General features: G+C 32.4%; 1 protein-coding gene across 1 annotated transcript in view; it reads right to left on the bottom strand.

Annotated features, from left to right (window-relative positions):
• Positions 1-23,885, bottom strand: part of LOC139520242 (fibrillin-2-like) — a 91,509-nt gene extending 67,624 nt beyond the window's left edge. Inside the window, exons 1-4 of the mRNA XM_071312727.1 lie at positions 23,205-23,885; positions 12,343-12,422; positions 7,390-7,485; positions 386-481 (exon numbers count right to left, since the gene is read on the bottom strand). Of these exons, the coding sequence (XP_071168828.1) occupies positions 386-481; positions 7,390-7,485; positions 12,343-12,422; positions 23,205-23,341 (409 nt within the window). The 5' untranslated portion in view covers positions 23,342-23,885. The remainder of the gene's footprint in view (positions 1-385; positions 482-7,389; positions 7,486-12,342; positions 12,423-23,204) is intronic.
• Positions 23,886-24,478: the final 593 nt, after the last annotated feature.

The raw sequence follows: 24,478 nt of genomic DNA, 5'->3' as shown, positions 1-24,478 counted from the left end.
CAATTATATGTCCCTTTTGCATTTGTATGCTAAATATTTCACAATAAACTTGTTAATAATCTGAGACTGATGTACAGTCATGACAGTACTCAGTAGTTGTCTATGTAGTTCATAAGTGTTTCTCGTTTGTTGCTTTTACATAGATTAGATTGTTGGTTTTCCTGTTTGAATGGTTTTACACTAGTAATCTTTTGGGCCCTTTATAGCTACATTTAGCTGTTTGGTGTGAGCCAAGGCTCTGTGTTGAAGGCCGTACTTTCCCTATAATGGTTTACTTTTTTAAATTGTGACTTGGATGGGGAGTTGTCTCATTGGCACTCATGCCACATCTTCCTATATCTATTGACTCTATGTGTGTAGTTCTATGCAATATTATTCAACTTACCAATTTCACATCTTTTCCCTGAAAATCCATAAGAACATGCACACCTGTTGTTTCCCAAACATTTTCCTCCATTCATACAGCCAGGACTACAGTTTTCTGAAATGAAACAGTAAAGTTCTTACATGTCAATTATGATAGCATTTCACCAACTGGGTACATGAGCATAATGATAGGCATGTAAATAATGCAATGAAAAAGATATATTTTTTTACATAATAATGTTTCAACATCTCACAATGGCAAATCATCATCCCTAATTAACATATTGATGGCACCAATTATTAGGGTACAAAATGAAGAATCTTTTTTGAAGGTTATTTAAATGCAAAGTGTTTAGTAGTCTTGTGTCTTTTCATCATTTTATGTTACCTGCCATTGACATCATTGAGTTAAGTGCATTATAGGTTACATAGCTAGAACATGTAGAAGGTTCACAACTTCAAATCAGATCCTCAAGCCAAAGATCAATTTCAAAAAAAGTGTCAGCTGCAGTTTACACTACAAAATATGGCTAGCAAATTCATCCAAAGTTTTTTGCATTGACTCAGAATCATTGAGTTTGAATATGAATTCAGACATTTAAAAGCTTTCTGTTAAACTTAGATAGATGAGTTAATAAATTGAAAACTAGATGAAGATCTTAATGTTGCAGCTAGCCCCTCTGCTAGTTTCCAAGCTCAAACTCTAAAAGCTGCGACTAGTCTTAGCTAGAACCTGAGACTACTATAACACATATATAGTTATAGTAGTGTCAGCAAGTTAACTCGTACCAACGGAAACTCGTACCATGTTAACTCGTACCAAAAAAGTTAACTCGTACCAACTTAAAGTCGTACCACTGGGAAGTCGTACCATTAAAAAAAAAAATTTTTGTGGTGTTTTTTCTTTCTAAAATTAATAAAAAAAAAGTTGAATTACTGTAATTTTCTACTGGCTATTCACAATATCATTAGAACCATGGATGGACAATCAAACTCATAAAAAGAAATAAACGCCATGGCTAATAAATAATAGCACACAAGACCGTGACAACATAGCAAACGAAAGACTAATCTGATGATGATTTCAGGTTTCATCTACTTTCCTTTGAAGGTGTCACTATTCTTTTTCAAAGCAATGCATATCTCACACATTAAATGAACATGACATTACTGAAAATCTTAGTTTCTCGGTGAGTAATACGTACCTTGTGCAAAATATTATATATAAAAAATTTCATACTTTTAACATGTTGGTCATAAACAATTTACAACCTTTAAAACACACTAAATTAATTCTTTCAGTGAATAAAATTCCTTCGAGAAACAAAAGAAAAGTACCCAAATCTATTCAATGTAACTGATTTGGAATGATTAAAAATTAAATCCAATGGTTATCAGCATAAGTTTAAAAAAGAATGATTCAAGGGAGACAACAAATCAAATCTACCAAGGTATTGTCTATATCTAATACACATGGAACATTAACTACAGACTGGTCATTTTACTTTCAAATTATATACATTTTACAGACTTAAGAGGTATTGAGAAAAATAACAGTATATATTCATAATTAAACACCAATCAAATGCATTTAAATATCCCCGAGGAACCAGTAATGACGCACCTAACGTTGTGTTTGTCTCTGCATTTAATCTACCATTTAAAAGAAAAAGAAACACGGAACAGAATGAAAGATTGATGACTTGTTAATGTATTTCAATCATTAACAGTTGATTTTTGAAACAGTAAAAGCAATAAAAATCATGTTTGCTAACATTACAAACGGACTGTCAACTTATGATGGGTACCAGTAATGACGCACTATAAACAAACCAGTAAAAACCACTTGCAGTGTACCTGATGTTCGAAAAATTGCTTCAATCCGGATAATTTAAAGTTAGGGAATGGTCATTATTTATCAGCTGAGGGGGTCGGTTCAAATTTTTGATAAAAAAAAATTATTTTGGGAACCCCCCCATCATTTTATAAAACCACATAATGACCCCCCCTAAGAACATAATTTCAAAAGTTTGACCCCCCCAAAAAAAAATCCCCAGTTGTGGTGAGGTAATGATTACCAGATACATAGTAACTGGCTTTAAGAAACTCTGGGTATAACAAACAGCTTTTCTTCTTGTTTTTGTTTCTCAAAAAGAAATATCTGAAACGTGCATGTAGAAAAATAGAAAAAAATATACAGAAAATTGTATGTTCAAATATAATAATTTATTTTACTGCAACCTCTAATTCTACAAATTTTATCAGTATACCGGTGGATAAACTTTCAATAATGACTGTTATTTTAATCCAAATCACAGGCCCTTGTATCTGATTTTTTAAAACTTTTGTACCTTAAAATATCTAGTTTTGTTGTGTGTGTGTGTGTGGGGGGGGGGGGGGGGGGGTCAGGATTCCAATGTACAAATTAGTTAGGAAGGGCAAATAAAATAACACAGATTATATGGTTCATGTCCTTTCTTGATTAAATATGTACATGAATTATTTGAGATAACGAAATATAGAACCAAGCCAGGTACTCTGGCTTTTCCTTTGTTTTGTACAGATGTATGTTTTAAGAGTTTAGTGTGTTATCAATTTGCTCTGAACAAGTACACAGTTTTTATTAGGGGCCCAGCTGAATATATTTGTTCTTTTTCCAAATAATATAGTGTATTGTTTAGTGTGTGTGAATGCCATAGTGCCCATCAAGTATTATTTTTTATTAAAGTCTAAAATCTGGAAAGGAAAGAATAACGGAAAATGGGTAAAATTAACCAAAAACTGGACCAAAAAAAGATTAAAAAAAAGAACAGAAAACACTGCATGGTGTTTAAATATAAAGAAAAGGAGAAAAGAGCAAAAATTACTAAAGAATAGAGAAATTTTACCTTAAAAATTAAAGAATACAGAAGGGAAATACCTATAATATCGAGATCATCTTTTATTCTTATTCGATATCTTTGTAATAATTTCATAAAGTAAGTATACCTACTACCATGTGACAGACATATAACTAACATGCATTCTTGCTTTCATCAAAATAATTAAATATACACACCCATTTCATCTCAAGAATCACATCACAATGATTTAAACACTATCATGATCTATCATGCCTATAGAAAGTTAATTATGCATGTCCAGAAACCTTTCCAACTCACTGTTTCCTGTGGTCAAAACTAGAGAAACTGTGATAAGGAGTGATCAGATTCACTGCCCTTGAGAAATTGGGCATATCCTGCTGGTGCTTTACATTTTACAATATCAAAGATTAAATAAACAGACTTTATTTCACAGATCGCACACTCACTTCAATTTTGTCAACAATTTATATACTAGTCAAACATAAAACCTTTATTGTGTGACCCCCCTTTGTTAAAATATTTTTGATGGTAACCCCCCCAGTGGTATGATATTTTTGGCAATGACCCCCCCTAAAATGAACCGACCCCCTCAGCTGATAAATAATGACTGTTCCCTTAACACTATTCAACAAATTTAATTTTAATAACAAATTTTGACATTTACAGTCACTTTTATGATCATGTTGATAGCAACACAATTTTTTTCTTTAATTTAAATGTAACCTATATTTTATTTCAAATTTTATATAAAATTGTTCAAAATTTATCAAAGTGACATATATATTCCATATACTTGAAAATAAAAAATAATTGCATTCATAAAACAACATTGACATTAAAACATTTATCAATGTATACTTCGTACAATGAATGAAAAAAATCGATAAACAATAGAAAATAATATAAGCGACGATCATTTGTTCTACAGTGATTCCCGCTTAAATGTAAAACCATGTCACATGACAGTCATATGATTTGAAAAACACAAACTGGGGCAGCATGTGCTTACATACTTTTGCCGGCCAAAGTGGATTTAGGACTGATAATCATTCTGGGAAGGGTAGACTGTTTTTGACCTTAATAAAATGGCGGAAATTGCATTATCTTTACTAATTCAAGCAATAATAACATTTCTGGACAGAGTTTGAGGCATCTATGTTGTAGTCATATGACCTTCACCATCATGTTATGAATAGTAATTATCGATGACGTCACAGCTTTTGTTTAGAAATATAAAACCCAAAACTAAATTGGTGCGTCATTTCTGGTCCGCGTCAAAACAGGTACCAAGACGATAAGTTGGTACGAGTTAGCAGTGGTACGAGTTTACATTGGTACGAGTTATTTTTTAGTGCTACGAGTTAACGTTGGTACGAGTTTACATTGGTACGGGTTAACTATAATTCCTTCAGTCAACCCAAGTTGGAGGAATCAAAGTAGGCCTTACCAACTTAGAAGACCAAAGGCAAATTTGAAAGATAGAAATAAATGAAAGCTATATGACCAAAGGGGGCTTAAAAAGAATGTGACAAACCATATAAATGTCTAACCTATGGTCACATTATTGTAGTGTTTTTTAAGTTTACATATATGATGCCTTGCTGGGGCTGATGAGTTTCTTGTCCTGCGTGATCGTGGCAATTTGCTTTCTGTGGTTCGTTTTTCATGGAGTTATCTATGACTCGTGATAAGAGCAATTTCCGTGACTCGTTTGCATTCAAATTGATAAACATTCCCCGTGATGAAAGTTTTAAATCGTCCTATTTTTTAGAATAGTGTCAGTGATCACGATAAAGGTGTTTTAAAAATTGTTGTTGACAATTCTTCCCGCCAAAATTAATATGCTTTAGAGTCCATCCGGAACGATTGTGTATAAAATCCGCAAATGTAATAGCATTTTTAAAAGTTTAAAAGATAATACGTTTGTAGTGTTAATGACTTTAATTCATATTCATCGAAAATATGAAATCAAATGACTCAAATTACATTGTGATTTTGATTGTAGATATGTTATTCTTATTTTATTCTCAAGCATCTAAAATTGGTCATTGTTAGACTAGAGTAATGGTCTTTTGTTATACACCTTATCGCTATTCCCGGCTGACCCGTCCGCTTGAACTTTTGACGTCAACAACAATCACTTTTCCATTGTGGCGTCAGACATTTTGTTTTATGACGTCAAAATTTTACGGGAACCTGTGTGATTTCCAGCAATGGCGGACAAATAGCGATAAGGTGTATTAGTAGCTGCTGTCTGACTAATTTTAAATCAGTATAGCCAGGGGCGTAGCTAGGTATTCATTCAACTGTGGGTACAAATCGGCAGGGGGTCTGGGGGCCGCTTAAGGCCCCCAGCAGGTCCAGGGCAGAGCCCTGGTAGGGGGTTCAGGGGGGTCGAAGCTCCCCGACGGAAAACGGATTTCAGCGATTTGGCTGCAAAATTTTATGCACAAAAATATTAAATTTTCTGGTTATTTAATCATGATAATTATAATATACATGATGAAAAGTTCGAAGAATTATGCGGAATAATTTACCATAACATCCGAATGGTGAATTAAATAACGCAGTACAATTGGAAAATCAAATATTAAAAAAACTATTTACAATATGTACTGCCCAGCATAGATCTGCGTATCCCTTTAATTAAGTAGTACACCCTGTTTGGTATTTTCAAATCTATTCCGTTATGATCCGATATATACGTTTAACTTAATTGCTAGTACATATTGACGATCCTTCATTAAAAAAAAAAATAGGCACGTGCACGTAAACACTAATATTACTATATAATAACACTATCCTTTCGGCTAGAAAGACATCAACCATCAATCTTTTGATTCTTAAACCTTCACTCTAGCCACACAAACACAAACACACATAGTCGATGCCTAATGCAAAAGTTCTGTTCTGTTCATACTAACGTAACAAAATTCAAGAAATCCGTATTTCTTTATATCCCGCATTACTGTAAAATCCCTACCTGCTTAGGAATTTGAATAATTGTGGTCATTACACGTAGATCTGAGAGTACTCAAAACTACTGGAAGCTAGTTGATAGATTGATTTTGAGTGTAAAATATTTATGCAAGTTTAGAACAAAAAAAATTTGATTATTTACAATAAACACAACAGGGAGCTTAGTCCTGTAATAGGTGTTGTACAGGACGAAGGTCTGGAAATTTGAAAATGCCATGCATTGGAAAATGAGGGATTATTGGATAGAAGCAGAAACTTTGCATTTCAGTAGACCAACTACGAACTCCTCAAAGAGTGGCATTCTCTCTACAACTAAGCATAAAATCAAATGTCCCCATTCTGACCAGACGTTACTACGTATTTATACATCCTACACAGCCAAACGGACGACCAACATTGGCAAGTCGGGCGAAGATAAAGTGGAAAGCTAGTTGGAAACTAACAACAACTAATAAAAAATTCATGTGTCTAAGTTGAGGTTCATTCAAGTTTTTGTTGATAGAATTGAAATGATCTGAACCAAAGTTCTAGTTTATAGTTTCTATATAAGGTACACACATAAAAAAAAACCATTCAATTCTATCCAATATTTCATTCACTAAGGACGAGAGACTAGTGTACACATGATATTCGATAATTAGAGTTGTGACAACTTCACTGGAGTTCATCTACATATAACGTTGTTTATTATCTTTTTTAATAAAAAAAAGAATATTTGTGAAAAAAATTCTATGTAGGCACGTGCCTAAAGTGCCTAACGGCAGCTACGCCCCTAAATTATCTTTACCATTGCTAACATGTTTTAGAAACATGATAAATTCTAATTTTTTTAAATCTTTTTATCAAATGAGAAATTTACAAGCTTCTGGAAGGTGGTGCTGCAGACCCTCAGATCGATCCACTACTTACAGTTTGTTTTTCAGTGGCCTTAACCACTGAGACCCCCAGTGGCCACTGTATACCGTGCGGGCATCAGATACAACTTTTAAATATAAAACATGTATGATATGTCTCTAGTTTAGATAAGTTGGACAATAAAATTGAGATCAAATATAAAAAAAACTTTTGATATGGATACACAATACATTGAATACTTGTTTGACCTGAAAAATATCTAGGAAAACAGATGTACATATGTAATATATTTAAAAAAAAAATCATGCACATGATATATACTTACGTGTAAGAGGACAGTTTTGAGACATCTGTCCATTTTGACAGTAACATCGATTAGGTTGTACACATCTACCACCATTGCAACTTTGTGTACACGTAGCTAAATGAAAATAAAACGAAATATATATTTTACAATTAACAAAAATTTCGAGAATTAATAATAATCCTGAATAACTGTTGTTTTTATCAAGATAAGGAGTCCACTTATTTTTTTTTGTCACAGAGGTTTACTTGTAAAGACAGTGTATCGTTGATTGGAATATTATTTACGTGTTGTCTCTTGGACGTATGCCTCATGTTTTCTTTTATGCATCCATAGTACATGTGATGCCCATCCAGTTTGCATTATCTTTGGCTGTCTTATGATATGTTTTAGAATTCCTTCTGAATGTACATGTGTTACATGTATAACATGTGTTTGGTCTAGTCACGACATTTTAATTTCAAAGCTGATATAAGACCTTGCCTTAAAGTATTATCTACATATTTTTTTTGTGTAATCAGTAAACAGAATGGTCATTGAATTTTTCTTCATTCGTTACTTAATTATAATTTGAATAGTGAAATATTTCGTGTATCTAATCTAAATTATGGGGCCTTATAACACAAAAGCATTAGCAGCATGAAAGATTGTACTCAGTGATGATATGTTCCATAACGAAATGCATATCTGTATAAAATATAATCCCAGTCAATTTTTCATTATCAAGTACTGCTTTAGTTCGCATTTAATTTGCATTTACTAAAAAACAAATAAATTTAATTATCTGAACATAATCTTTACTAGTTTCACACATAACACAAGTGTCAACAAGACAAATCATAACAAACTGACCTTAAATAGTAGTAAGGTAATACTATTTAAATAAATCTTATAATAAAATACCCCAAAATACTTTAGCAAGCATAAGGTTACTTTTGTATCAAGTTTTATACATTGAAAGTTAACACTGACGTTATAATTTATTCACTTCAAACACATTTCGGTCCCACTTAAGCAGGTTGACACATACCATGTTACTTCTGATCAGATATATACATCCCACCAGCAGTGCTTAAGTTGGGGACATTAAAAGTAGACCTGGTACAGACTGGATAGACTGAATAGTCTCAGTGTCCCTAATTGTTGTAAATACATGAAACACATATATCAATGACGAATTCTTCAAAAAGATTTACCAATTTTAATGAAATGTTTATATTTTTCTGACTACTTATATTCGAAAAAAGATAATTGTTTCATTATTTAGACATTTGTTTATAGTAGTCCAAAGGTAACAAAGATCCATTGAATGTCATTGGTTGATATCTGTCATAGCCTTTTTTCGTTTACTGCTCAGTAATAAATCCGACCGTTTGATTCTTCTGAATTTTAGTATGAATTTGTTAAAACTCCTAGGCCATAAACTAGCCGTGCGGTGACCCGTACTTGTTTACCCCTATAAGTTCGATATCAAGACGGATAATTGTTCCCAGGCGCGTAGCTGCCTATACGCTAACACGCAGTTGCGTGCACATCAATTCGGCATGCAAAAAAAATGGCAAAATAAAAATTTATAGATTGAATGTTAAAGGAAACACCTTTTTTAATTGATGAAATATCATTAAATACCGGCATTTGGTTTCAAAATAAAAGTTTCATTGGAGATTATGACAAAATCGGACAGTAACTTGTATCTTTTACTAGATTTGAATTTGTAATACTCAGTCTAAGAATTGTAGTTTTTGGAGCACATATTACAGTGCACGGTTCATCAGTTTGGAATGAGATGTACCAATCGGCATTAGAATTATCAGAACCCCTCGATATCGTTGAAAATATGCCGAGGCGATGTGGTCGACAGACTACCAGAGCCAATCACCCTGCAAACACGCCAAAACAGTATTGGAAAGTCTCATTATTTTTTGCGTTCATAGACCATATGATATGATAAGGGAACTGGAGAGTGGCTTCTAGTTTTATCAGAAAATCTCACTTTTGCGCTGTATCTGCTCCATCGTGTTGTAAGAAATATAACAAACGAAAAAATCTCAACATTATCTGAGACATACGAAACTGACCTGGCATGTGATTTTGACGAATTCAATTGGGATGTCGCTCGATGCTGAACACGTACGCTGGTTCATAACATCTCGCGAGTGCTACCATGGAGATCTATCAGGGTACTAAGTATGTTGAAAACAAATGTACGATCAACAATAAACGACAGTTACTAGCATTACTGCATATTCATCGCGATTTCAGTGTGAATATTGACAATTAAAGTAATACAGAAGTTTGTTTCTGCCTAGACCCGAAGAGCAGATTTTGGACAATTTTGAGTAAATTCTGTATCACAAATATGTGTTGTTTATGTATTACTCTAATCAGAAGATTTATTAATAGTTTTACATTCATAAGTCCTATCTACATATAGCTCCTCTTTTAACAGTCCTATGACAGAAAACCGAAAAAAAAACATTTTTCTGCATAAAAGGGTCCCAAAAATTTTTAGTTGCTTGCACATCGTTTCTTTCTAGCAACGCCCCTGGACTTCCTCCTTAGTTATCCACATATATCCTCCTCAGTTGTCAAATAATCATCTGTCAGTCTTCCTGACAGAAGTATCTCAAGCCAAGCTGAACGATTATTATTGTTGATCCTGTTGTAACAAATTTTCTATGCAATACACTTAACTCCGTTCGGAACAAATACTGAAATCTTTCTTCCAGTGGAAATAACATTCCAACATATTAATTTTATTTGCACATTATAAATGTCAAAAATGGTGGATTTTTGTTTTTTATTTTTATGTATACCTGTTTCATAAAATGACTCTTTGTATAACCAAACCTCAAAATACTTTAAGGTTTGAATGCATGTACTAGTAATTGACGTGCATCGATTGGCGGTTAAAAACTGCGATTCGGACTAAATATTACCCAGTGAAACTAATGGTACTCTGATTCGTTTATTTTTTAGGGTCCAATGAACGCGGATAAAGGAAGAAATGGCATGTTCATGGTATTTGATTTCGTGGTATTGCCAAATTCCGCATAACAAATATAGAAAGTTTGTATTTTTTGTACATCTAAATTCGTAGTTCAGCTGTGCACACACAAACGTCGAAAATTGGTATTCATGAATAGTTATGAATACGTGCAGTATTTGAAATAAGATTATGCACCACGAAGAATTTACATAAATTGTTTAGAAATTCAAAGTATGTAATGAAATAAGCTTGAATTAAAGAGAAAAAACGGAATTTCATGGCAAGGCCAAGAAAAAGAAAATTTATTAAAATGAAGACGCAGAAAACAGCCCCAACAGAAATACAAAACAATAAGTAAGTTGCATGAAAAAAATCACTATAGAATGAAATTCAAAACAGTGTGGCTGTGGCCATTGATTGACACATTAAATTCATCCATTGACTGGGACAATTTACGTGAACGTTTGTCTGTAACGACCACTGTTCACGACGTACCTACGATAGACATTTAAACTGTGGGGTTACCAAAGGTTTCTTAACGCCTTTAATTATAAAATAATTCGAAAAAATAATCCGGAATAACCTTTATGTTTTGATTTATATAATTGATATAAATCAAAACAACGTGTTATTTCTGAATAATTTTTCGAATTACTTTAATAAGGTGTTGAGAACCTTTGGTGGCCCCATAGTTTAAGTGTCTTTAAAAAGTACATAGTGAGCAGTGGTTGTAACGTTACATACAAACGTTCACCTAAATTGTCCCAGTCAATGGATGAATTTAATGTGTCAATTAATGGCCACAGCCACACTGTTTTGAATTTCATTCTAAACCGGCACGAATTTTAACTTAAGCTTGAAGAACAAAATCATCACAGTGCGTACAGTTAAATTTGCAACCTTAGATATACTTTTCCCAGCTTCCGATAATAGAATAGAGTTGTTAATGCATATAATTATGTATACACATTGAAAATTCATTTGTTTGTTAATTCTGGTGTTCTATAATACCATGTCTGCACAGAAGTTCACCTGCCAAACACATGTATACAACAATGCTATAATATCACAAAAAACAAATCTGTATACTCAATTGCCAAAACAAATAAGAAGAAAATTCAAGAAAATTACCATTGCATATAATATACCCTTTAGGCTTATTGAATGAAATTAACTGTGTACTACAAATCCAAATTATAATAAATAGATGAAGGTTTTCCGCTCGTGGATGGACTATGTCTAACTATATACTGGTCACTGTACGGATCTCTACAATTGGGAATGACCCATTTAGTAAGGTACGTACGTCGAACTTTATTGGATAAGGCCAAATAAAAATATATGTGTGGTTCCAGTAACCCTACCGTCCCTACTTTTTCGGCTTAAAAATAGCCTACCCTAAAGATTTTATTGTCATTTTTCGTAAAAAAAACCACCATAAAATAAAAAAAAAAAATCCCTACCTACCTACCCTAACTTTTTTTCAGATGTAACTGGAACCACACATACTTTTTATTTGGCCTAACTATGAGGAAATCAAAATAAACTACAACGGCATTATTAAAGTTCACAACATTAAATCTTAGCACAAATGTAACACCGTGACGACAAGGAAAACACAGAATTGTAGACTTTAATATTGGTTTAAAAAAAATACAAACACTATGAATGCTGCAAGGTCGTTGTGGAAATGAAGGAACATTTTGCGTTGATGTGCTGATACATTATTCTATTCCGTTACCCGGACACTTCATCGATAAAGTTTCGCTGTAGACTATCCCTTAGTTTTTGAATAATATTTTTTATGAAGTGCAATGTACATTCATTTACCATCCCACACAAATGTAAAAAGCAAATTAGTGCGGCTAACTCTAGTAAGGTGATGCTTAGCTGAAATATGTTATGTGTAAATTGAAACAGTACGTGTCCATCTTTTGACAATGGCAAAGGTCATTGCTGTATGATACAATAATATAAATACTTACGAATTATGCAGCTATAACTGCCAGGAGTTCTTGTCCAACCACGACAACAGTATCGTCTAGTTAATGGTCCACAAACCTTTCTGCAATGGAAAGTTATTCGTATGAATAAAGTGAATGTATACACACAAACAAATATCGTTAAAAGAAAGAATTAAGAATGTACACAAAATAAGTTACTGAAATGCATATTTTATTTCCAGTCATTGGTACTCAATTGTTATGCCCCACCTACGATAGTAGAGGGGCATTATGTTTTCTGGTCTGCGCCTCCGTTCGTGCGTCCGTTCGTCCGTTCGTCCGTGTGTCCGTTCAGGTTAAAGTTTTTGGTCAATGTGGTTTTTGATGAAGTTGAAGTCACATCAACTTGAAACGTAGCACACATGTTCCCTATGATATGGTCTTTCTAATTTTTATTTCAAATTAAATTTTTGATCCCAATTTCACGGTCTACTGAACATGGAAAATTATAGTGCCAGTGGGGCATCTGTGTACTATGGACACATTCTTGTTTTCAAATATTTTTTATGTCCTTGAAAAACGATAACAAAAACACAAGCGCTTGTCTTCGAAATTCCCCCTTTATATATCTTAATAATATTTGTTCCCCAGTGCCTGTGAACAGAAGGCATAAAAAATATCATAAAGGAAAAAAACACGTTATATTTAACTAACCAAACATCCCACATTGGCATAATAAATTTAATATTACCGGTATCTACTTTAACAATAAGAATTATTATCAAAATTAAATTGAAATACTAATAATTGGAATGGTTAGAGCCCTTTATAGGGTGAACACAAGAAGTGCAATTATAAACATATATAAATATATATATAAAAGAAGATGGGGTACGATTGCCAAAGAGACAACTCTCCTCAAGAGACCAAATGACAAAAAAATTAACAACTATAGGTCACCGTACGGCCTTAAACAACGAGCAAAGCCCATACCACATAGTCCGCTAAAAAAAGAAATCTTCCCAAAACAAATTTGCTCTCATGCAAGGTTCAGGGTTCCAGATCATGCTGAATCAAGGACTCTATCAATGCAATGAACATACACAAACATAATGGCATCTTTGCGTATCTTATTACTGTCAACAACTAACTTTCATAATATTGAAGTTATAAACAAAATAAAATAAAACAACTTTTCTTCAGTCTTGATATACACATACACGATAACGAGTTATTGAGTGCACGAAAGTTCAAAATATGAAGATCAAAGATGAATGTACGGTTAAAACAGCAAAGTTGATACAATTTTGAAATTGTTTGTATCAAACCTGGAATACGTACAGTAACCCCTTTTGAATTTTATCTACAGATACCATGCAGATTAAGTATCAACTTGCTGATTTCCAAGGTCAAAGCTCCAGCTTTGGTAAAATTTTTAGTGATCTTTAGTCACAGACTTGCCGAATAATAAGCAATAATGTGACTTTCACATAGTTCTAACTGAACATGTATATGATTTTCAGATAGCGATTCTGATTTACTTTTAAGTTTGTAGGTTAAATGTCAAGCAACAATTTTGTTTTAATGACACGTGCGTGACAGTCTAGCAGCTTAATGAGCAGATCTTTGGCTCACTATAGCAAATAAAAATGTCAACAGACATTCTATGTTTATGCAAAGGTAATATCTTTTTAAACGAAGACGTACTATTTTTACTCACAACCACATGTAGGGATTTGTACTGTTATCGTATGATATAAAACTTTTAACTAAAAAAGTCGGTGAACTCACAAAAGGACACCACAAACACGTCGTCACTTACCTCAAAAACTATAAACCAAACCTTTAAACAAACTTATTTAGAAGGGATATAGTTACGATACTGCTGTCAGGTCATTCAAGATGGCATTTGTTTTGGAATTGATATTGATTCATTAATAGGGTCTTTGCAGGAGGTCTGGAGCTGGCATGCTGTCAGTCTTTGCTGATTTACTTACCATTGTCATTTTGCTTATTTTTTTCGGTTACCTATCCTAACATCGGACTCTGACTTCTTCTTAAACTATTATTATTACATGCGCCTTGATGACTGTGTGTTTCTTTATTCTACATTAGCAAGATGTAAAGGGGAGGGTTGTATTTTTTTTTTAAGTTATAGTTCATTTATATTTTCACTGAACTAGATCTGTGAGCGTCACTGATGAGTCTTGAAGACGAAACGCGCGTCTTGCGTAATAAATTTTAATCCTGGTACCCTTGATACATTTTTGTTTAGAGGCCAGCTGAAGCCCGCCTTTGTGTGCGGGATTTTCTCGCTGTGTTGAAGACCCATTTGTGGACTTGTACTGTTTATTACTCTTGGGTCTGGCTGTTGTCTCTTTGACACATTCCCTGTTTCCATTCTCAATTATACTAGTCCAATGACAAAAATGTCCATCCGATATAACGGCATTTCTCTACTTAAAAGTTAACTAATTGTGTAATCTATTTATTTATTTGTTTTAAAGTTCCATTCCAGAGATAGCTCACCATCTACCAGTGAGTATCATTTGACATGAATTTGATATCTGATGTGGATAAAAAGTCACCCTACAACCACCTGTATTAAACTGATATACTGATATTTAGACCACCAATACAGGCTAATAGAGTTAAAGTTGATGACCCGATAAGGACATCTTAATTTCTTAAGATAAATCGCTGAAGAAAAAGGCGGACATACATACAACGAGACTGGGGCGGAAAAATTTGACAGGTCACATAAACGGTAATAGATAGCGAACGTTCGGTAGCCTTTATAACCGGTTATCTAAAAAGTGCTGAATAAGCTTAACTTTTGAGATATCAATAGGAGAAAGATCGAGTGCTATTTAATAACGAAATACTGAAGTAGTTATAATTAAATCTAAATATTTAAAAATGCAGAATATTGGAATACTTGTTCATTAATGATGTATTATGATTAAATAGCAGGGTCGAATATAATAAACGTGTCTTTAACTAGCGATTGAAATATGTGACATGTAAATTGTAAACTAATATCAGTTCATTATGAGTTTTTTTCAACTGACTACTAGATTTGACACCCCTCTATCTATTAAAAATGTACGGTTGCACATATTTGAATGATTGGGGTCTACCCCCATCTATTTTAATATTGAATATGAACTTCTACTTCGGGATGATAAACGTTCTTGACTACATTTAAAATGAACAACTGAATTAGATATGTATTATTAAATAATAATATGATCGCGGTTGGTTAATAGATTATCACCTGAAACGACAATATTACGACAATGGTATGTGACGGATATACCTCGAACAGAAACCGTATAATAAAGATATAGGAAGATGTAGTAAGAGTGTTAATGAGACAACTCTCCATCTAAGTCACAATTTATAAAAGTAAACCATTATAGGTCAATGTACGGCCTTCAACACGGAGCCTATACTTACACCGTTCAGCATGCTATAAAAATCCCCCAAAAATTATATTTTTTACTTTGGAACAAGTCACCAACAGACCCCCCAAAAAGTTTTTAACATGCAGAAAGCTCGTCATTTTATCTCTAATCGACGCATTGGATCCTGATACTAGTATACATCCCACGGCAAGGGTTCTGAGGCCGGTCGGAAGATATATCTATTCTCCAGGGGTAATGCATTTTATGGCTTAATTAAATATATTAATTTATATGTATCAATACTTACATGTATATGGTTTTAATATGATATAAAAACGCAAATGCAGTGATGCTTTGATATTTTGTAAAACTGTAATTTTACCCGTAAAAAGATAATATAAACTGCAGTTATGATATCCACAAAAAGATATTTAAAGGCATTCATATGTGTGGAGAATATTTCAATACCATCACTCCAACAGTAATGTCGGTTTCATGTTATGATAAATATAACCCGAATAAAAACCCAAATCAAACAAAACTACCAAATTCAAAAGATATTTACATGTAAAAACCCATAGTTGCTTAAATTTGAGACATTTTTATATCTGGTTGATAGTTATAACACAATCAAAACACATATCCTTATTATGATATAAAGGTTATCTTGTGGGCTCCAACAATAGGAAAGGAAACACATCCCGACTGAGGGGACAAGTGTTTAGCAGTTTTTTCCCAATCCTCTTGAAAACTATTTTGGGTTTATTGCACTTGACATCTTTCTATCATCTTTGGGTACAAGCATCACTGTCCGTTTTCTCACTCGATAATTCGAAAAGTGCATAACAATTTTGGTACCTTGAAATTCTATATGAAGTAAAGTACAAATTATATCATTTATATATATCAAACCTAACGATACTTGCTTGTAGTTGACAGCTTTTTGTATACTTATTACAAAATAAACACACATAATCATTCTTTTTATACATTAATTCTACAACTATGTTGACATATTGAATTTATGCATTTAACATACATTGTAACTCGGTAACCTTTTCAGTAAGTGGTTGCTTCTATTAAAGACATCTGGATTTTTGTCTTTTTTCATAATTTGATGTTGATTGATCTCTTAGATAGTTTCTATTCAACTAATTATTATTTTTACTTTTAAATGTTTTTTTATAGACAACTTTGTAAGACTTCAGGGTGCTGGCTTTTGAGTTATTTATGTTGGTAGATCGCTGTCTCATTTGCTTGTATCCCACACCTTCTCTTTTCGTATATAATATTTTACGAACCATTTCTTATTGATTATAAGCTAGCTATACGTTCGAGCTCACGATCATCGAACGAGCAATTAAAAGGATTTGATTTTTAAACCAATACCTTATAAAGTTTGAAAAATCACTTTGTTTATCCATTAGAGTGGTTACTTGATAGAAGGTTATGTCAATTTGGGAAAACAAATGACAAAGTATTTACTTCAAAGCCAATGTCAACGACTTAGACAAGCTCTACAATTCCTTCATCAAAGACTTCAAGAGTTTGTTTTGCTTTAACAGATAAAATCAGAAATATGTCCGAATTTAAATTATTTGATTCTCATAGTACATACAAAACAATTTTGTGACAAGAATAATAGGGGACATTTGTGCAGAGTCACAAACATTGGCCATAAATGAGATTTTACTATGCAAAAAAATACCAACAAACAGGGAGATGACGTCACTAATGTTGTTATAATGTTGTGTCCAATTCCTTTTGCTATTTTGGAAATAAAATATGTTTCAACTAAAAAACCAACAAACAATTAACTGTACACGCTGGCTTGATTTTGGCGTCCCTGTACTGACAAAACGACTAATATATTTTAGAATATATAAGTGAACATAATTAATCTTACAAAAACTGGTGGTTGATTTGAGGTAACTTGCTATATAAAAAATAATTGGGATATAGGTTTTCTACGAATTTGTTTAGGAACCTGTTGACCATAAGAAAGCAGTCTGTATCATAATATCGCAAATACTAGTCCAATCCGAAGTCTTATATATAGGGAGTCCTTTCGCTTTCAGAAATATGAATCTTTGCAAAATCTTCTTTTTTATTTATTTTTAGAGTTATCAGAAATTTAATAACAAAAGTTCTATATATCTGTGTTGTGAGCTATAATTCTCAGCTTACTTATTCAGTTAAATCTATACACTCTACATAGCATAGAACTTATTTGTTTCTTGCTCATGAATTTTTTTCACTATTAGTTGGAAGAACATTTGGAAAGTCTAATGCTTTATCAATCAATCATCTCGAGCAGCATATCAAAACACATGAGTTCTGTTGTGTTTATCTCTTGGCTAATTATTTTTCAGTTGAAAAAAGCAGAAATACAAATATCTTTGATATTGTAACAATAACATAATTTATTTATATAAATTTAACCCTACACTCAACGCAGTCTACGTTTTATTATTGTGATTCAGTGCTCCAGATGTTTTATTTTCTCAGCACGTGCTTATTGGGGAGACGGCGGAAGCGCAATATAAATTTCGATACTTAGAAACCTCTCAATAGTTATCACGATTTATCTGTCATCTTTTAATTACTGAAATACTCAACAAGATATCACAACTATAATAAAAAAAGATCTTTGTATACTATAATATGTAATTCTGTGAGATTATGCAATAATTTAAGGTGTTTTACGACAGAAGTATTTTTCGAAGGAGGCGAATAACTATAAAAATTTAAGGGCGTATGAATGTCGGCGTGTCAAGTAGTAGATGGATGGATTGAAATATTATCAGCAATGAAATATCAGAGAACTATGATACCTGATAAAGCTTATGTAGAGAAATTCTGAAAAGTATCAGTATGCAACAAATTCATAAAATCAATTTAAAACATGCCAAGGCACAACCCCGAAGTATTTTAATAGAGAAAGTATATGTTATTTTTTTCCAGCAGATTTAAACTATAATAAAAAAGACTCACAGCCCCCTAAAATATAAAGCAATAAAGAGAAGGCAATCCTGGTATCTTTTGACCGTCTACACCCCTCGGGTATAGATAGACCCCACTACCGGTCACCGTTTTGTTCAAGAGCGTATAACATGTACCAGCTCACCATGTATTTAGAATTCTAATGCTGACCCCAACGATCATTAATACGGGTACTTTCAGAGTATAAAAAAATCATTTGATGCTAAAAAAAAACCGAACACTGCCTTAAAAAGCATAGATTGTATAAGCCAAGCATATTAGACAGATTGTTTTGAATTTTTATATTCAATACTGAGCTTCGTGATTAAATTGGGCCTCCAAATATTTCTATTTGAGCGCCAATGAGTATGCTCATGTTAACCGTCGAAGTATTGTCAATATTAAACTTTCATGTGTAAACGGAAAAAGCGTCTGGGTATCTTGATTATGATTCTTTTGATGAAGATTTCTTTTACCAGACGGAATTCTCCTTTTTACCCAAATCTGTCAAACATCATTGAAAACTGAAGATTGCGATAATCTTACCCTAACTTTGAAACAGATATAAATGAAGACTTCGAAAAATTTGAATTTAGTGCCCAAATTGGATGATTATCAAAACTTGACAAACAAATACAGGTTCTGGTGTCCAATTAGTACACGATCTATACAACCGCTGTAATATTTGAACAGTTATTTTTTTTTTACAACTAATGTATTTTGATATCGTTCATCATGCTCCTAACAGTTTTCATTATAACCCAACCTATAGATTTCATGATACTTTACTATAAAAAACCTGATTTTTTTTAATTTCCCTCACTCATGAATCATGGAATTTTAATGCCCAATTATTAAAGTCTCTTCAATGGTGATCGATGCTAAAAATATTTGCAAATCCAAAACTTTTAAAAAATTGAACAGCTGATAAAACCAAAAGGAACAAAATCATACCCAAAGCCGTGCAAAGAATCCGAGCTTTGCATGATGAAGGTGTATTCCTATTAAATTTGAAATAAGTTCCAAAACCTTGGAACCAGTTTTGAAGAACACAATAACCTTAGGGACTAAAATTCGACAAGCAGAGGTATCACTCCAGTGGTTTTGTACAATGATTGTATTTATCGTCACAAGAAACAATGATATTGACAGATTTGGGAAAAAAAACTATAAAATAAGAAATAGAATACAGTGATGTAGGCGTTAAAGTATAACTTATCTGAAAGATTTATTTCACTAAAGATGTTCTCAACATGTAGGTTTTCTTTTTCTTTAATCCTTGCTATCTTTCATTAAGTTCCGTTTGTAAGTCTGCCCGCTGATTGATTGCATTTTGATAATATTTATTGTTGAAACTTATATAATGCACATGTACTTGACGGGATTATCTGAACGATGAAAAAGGCGGTGCATCAATATTTTTTTTAAACAGAATAAATTTGAAATATTCTAAACTTTCTGTAACAAAGCAATGGAAACAGCACCGTATGAAAAAGAGTGATAATTTAATTGATATAACAATCGTTAACATGTATATGGGTTGTTTTAATTCCTTTGATGTAATCTTAAACATTTATTGAACATATTTGTCTTTTAAACAGATTTCTGAGAATATTATTTTCCTTTTGCAGTTGATTTTCATTTCCTTTTAATTGCTTATAAAAAGTCTACCAACTTTTGATAGTCCGTCAATTCATAATCTGATAAAATTGTTCCCGAACTGAAAATGCTCATCAATCAGTCCTTTTACTTAAAGATATCCTATATACTACAACAACAACATGAAAGTTGGACACAAAGGTTTAGGGAAAGGGGGGGGGGACAAATGGCGTTATGAAGTGCAATATGGGCAAAGGGGTTTGGGAGGTGGAGGTATAACAGCTCAAAAACACTTATTATACTCAAATTGACTTGAGGATTTAGTCAATAGACCAATAGTTTAAATATTGTAAGAATACACAAATGCAATGAGGTCTTAACATGTGAACGTCAAGATCTAAAGCCTACATCGTTCTACAGTATAAACACACTTGACGATTGATAGAATGTTAAGTGTAGTATTTATTGTAGCTAAACAAAAAATTATGTAAGACATGTTATCTTGCGAGTTTTGTTCTAACGAATTCTATCAAAGAAAATGCGTATTTATTGTTCATTTGACATACATGTACATTTTTTTTGCCTTTAAAAAAAATCACCAGCACATATATAAACTTGTTTTCAATGGAAAATAACATAAAGGCACCACAACAAGCATTGAAATAAGATCACGAACAGGGAAACTTGCAAAACCTGGTGTTCAGGTTGAACTAGATTTTTGACTTTTCAACCCTCCTAATTTGCGTCTTGTCTTGATCAGTGAAAGAACAAAGATACACCATATGTCATAAAACTTGTGTAATAAAAATCTGCTAGAACATTACAGTTGATTATATCGGTATTGCAGAAACCGAAAAAACATCAAAAATAATGTTAACGATATTACATAACACGTTAACGTAGAATGTTCGCAATATAAACATGTTGATAAATTAACTCGTGCCACGAGTGAGCACAGCAGAAGAGTGCAATAGAAATAAAAAGATGTGGCATGAGTTCCAATGAGACAACTCTCCACCAAAGCAATACTATTTTTTTTATTATGTTGAAAAGATGACAATGTGTTTGAAGAATCTTACAATAAATTTGTATCATCAGTATTGAACGAAACAATAGTGATATCTTTCTTCTGTATTGAACTAAACAATAGTGATATCTTTCTTCAGTATTGAACTAAACAATAGTGATATCTTTCTTCACAATTTGCTTTAATTAACAAGTTCGGGACGGTGAAATCATGCTGTCAAAGGTATTTTATAAAGAACATAACAAACCACAACATAGAATTTAGTTACGAGTTTGGCAGGGTGGTGTCTGTTAAAGTGTACTTTTGGGTCGCTGTTCAATTAATGTTTTCCTAAAATCTCACTTAGAATCAAAACCATGCGGTTTGTTTAATATTTGCTAAATCATCATGAAAATAATCGAAATACATTTAGCCGATATCAGCAGTAAAATACGAGAATACACACTTAACATATTTTGAAGATATGTTAAAGGGTTAAAAATAAGCGAAAGTTTACATAAACAGATAAGAGGCCTTAAAATTCGACACTTGTTGAAAATATTTACAACAAGTATTGTGAAACCATTCAAAAGATTAATATCTTAAACAAATAAAGTCAGACATAGTGAAAACTAGGTACTTTAAAACGAAGAATATGCAATGTTTCTAGTTCATACGTCTAGGGTAAGGCGAATTGATCGTATTAAAATATTGGACATACAGACCCAGAAATAATCCGTTTGAATGAGAACATTTTGACTTGGTTCATTTAACTTTTAATTGTAGTTACATCAATTTAGGACAAACATTGTATCAATATAAATTTGGAGTGTTTTGTTGACAAATTTTATTGAAGAATATTCATTTTCTTTCACAGTAAGAATCGTCACGAATATTTATACCCCAATTTCTATTTTTTTAAGCTTTCATGAATTTTACTAACACGATGTTCTTTTTCACCTAGCTATTATTTAATATTTTCATCAGAGCTATTTTGGGGTTAACTTGGAGATGACATGGACTTCGTCATATCTGCATACTATAGCTCATTCGCATGGACTTCTTCTTAACACCTGATCGTATTTTAATGGAAGTGTCTCAGAATATTTAACAAATAATGGCAATGAGCATCGCCTTTTCTTTTTGGTCCGAGTTATTTCTGGGGCTTAGCAAAACATTGACTTTACTAGGGAAAGGTGTATCATTTTGTTTGCTTTGCTAGTAATTCCACTAGTATTTCTGCAGTCCAAGTTTTTCCTTTTATAAGATGTTTCAATTTGAAAATATTTTTCTCTCGATACTCATATCCTCTTTTTCCTTTTTACTCTCCAATAAAGTGTAAAATACTATTAATAACCAAATGTTTCAAAGAGGTGATTTTCATCTGTAATAATATTTATTTTAATTGAATGTGAAACCCTTATCTCAAAAAGTGGCAATATGTCTTTTTCTGTCAAAATATGATGTTAAACAAGCTACTTTAATTTCTATATGCTGTCAGTATGCAGTTGTGTACTGTAAGAAACAAACTTAAAACATTTCAACAAACAAAAAAGTTGCATGGTGCGACTGACGATGACAGTTAATTACGCAACAGTAAAAAATAAATAAAAAGATTCCAAAATGCATAGAAAGAGTTAAAAGACGTCGTATTTGTAACAAAGGATCAAAATTATAAAAAAAAGACCTACCCCGTAATTGATACAAAGGATCACAATCATAAAAAAAGACCTAACCCATATTTGAAACAAAGGATCAACATTATAAAAAAAGACCTACCCCGTATTTGAAACAAAGGATCAAACTGATTATAAAAAAGACCTACCCCGTATTTTATACAAAGGATCAAAATTATAAAAAGGCCTACCCTGTATTTTATACAAAGGATCAAAATTATGAAATAGACCTACCCCCGCAGTCTAGAATTCGGATCATCTCGCTGCCAGCTATATCTTTCGTCTCTCTGCAAGCCACGTTCGTTCCAGGAATGAATAATATCACAGAAAATTGCAAGAAATATGAAAGACAATTCCACAATATTGCACATTTTTAGGAATTACAAAAGAACGATATTCTTATAACAATTTAAACCTCCATTCAACATTTAAAATACTGTTTAAATTCTTTATTTACACTAGTTCTCCTATCGACAATCGTATGTATTGAAATCGAATAGCTCTCTTGATTATATCATTTCGGAAGTTGAAACACATTAATATTCAAACGTTCAAATTTTGTTTGCTTTTTTTGTTTATTTTTTTCACAATGCTCGATGTATTCCAACTGTCATTGAGGAAGTTGATTAGATTACAGTTTCAAAAAAAATATCCCTTTCTATTTATCTATACCCTCCATTATCCTTGGGTTCAGATAAATTGAGTACTTTCAAAGTGTTCACTGATAATATGACCAAACAGTAACTTAAATTAAGATTCTTACTACCTACGTAGGTATTTCCGTTCCCATACTCTTACTGATCTCCAAATAATTTCTTTTTTCTCATCGACAATTTTTAATCACAGCCCTCTCTATTTTGATGGTAGCGAGAAGTTGTAAGTCACGACGCTCTGAGTGTTACGTTTAATCTTAACAGTAGAGGGAAAGTAAAGTTATAATCACTACGGGAACTCGCTGTAAAGTAGATAAACCTATATTTCTTATTTATGAAGATTCAGGTGGACGATTTCAATGTGAATTTAATTACACGTTAGGATTAGAAGTTAATTTATTAAAGTAACTGTTTCGTACAGAAAATAAATCACAAAGGTTCTTCATCAAATATTTTTTAACAAAAACGTTACAAATTTACAATCATTTCACATAATATATGAAGTAACCGTCCACATTATTCTCACATTGTATATCGTAATCATGAAGTTAAATCAGAATATAAAAGTTTAAAATACAAAGGGATACTTTATAGTAGTATCATAAAATGTCACTATTTAAAGTAATAAAGTCTTGACCATTTTTCGTTAAATACCGTCTCAATTTAAAGAATAAAAGAAACCGGTATCATCGCATACATGGTTCGTCGACTTTTTAAAAACTACTTTATAATACGTACAAATTGGTATCAAATTTTTCTAGATAAAATGTGAAAAGCAAATTTAACAAATGGATTCTATAATGAAAAATAAACAGATGGGTTTTACTTTTTATATATCAAAGACATTATCGGTTC

This window comes from Mytilus edulis, chromosome 4 (assembly GCF_963676685.1).
Source record: "Mytilus edulis chromosome 4, xbMytEdul2.2, whole genome shotgun sequence".
Classification (NCBI taxonomy): Eukaryota; Metazoa; Mollusca; class Bivalvia; order Mytilida; family Mytilidae; genus Mytilus; species Mytilus edulis.
This window is presented reverse-complemented; position numbering and strand designations above follow the sequence as displayed.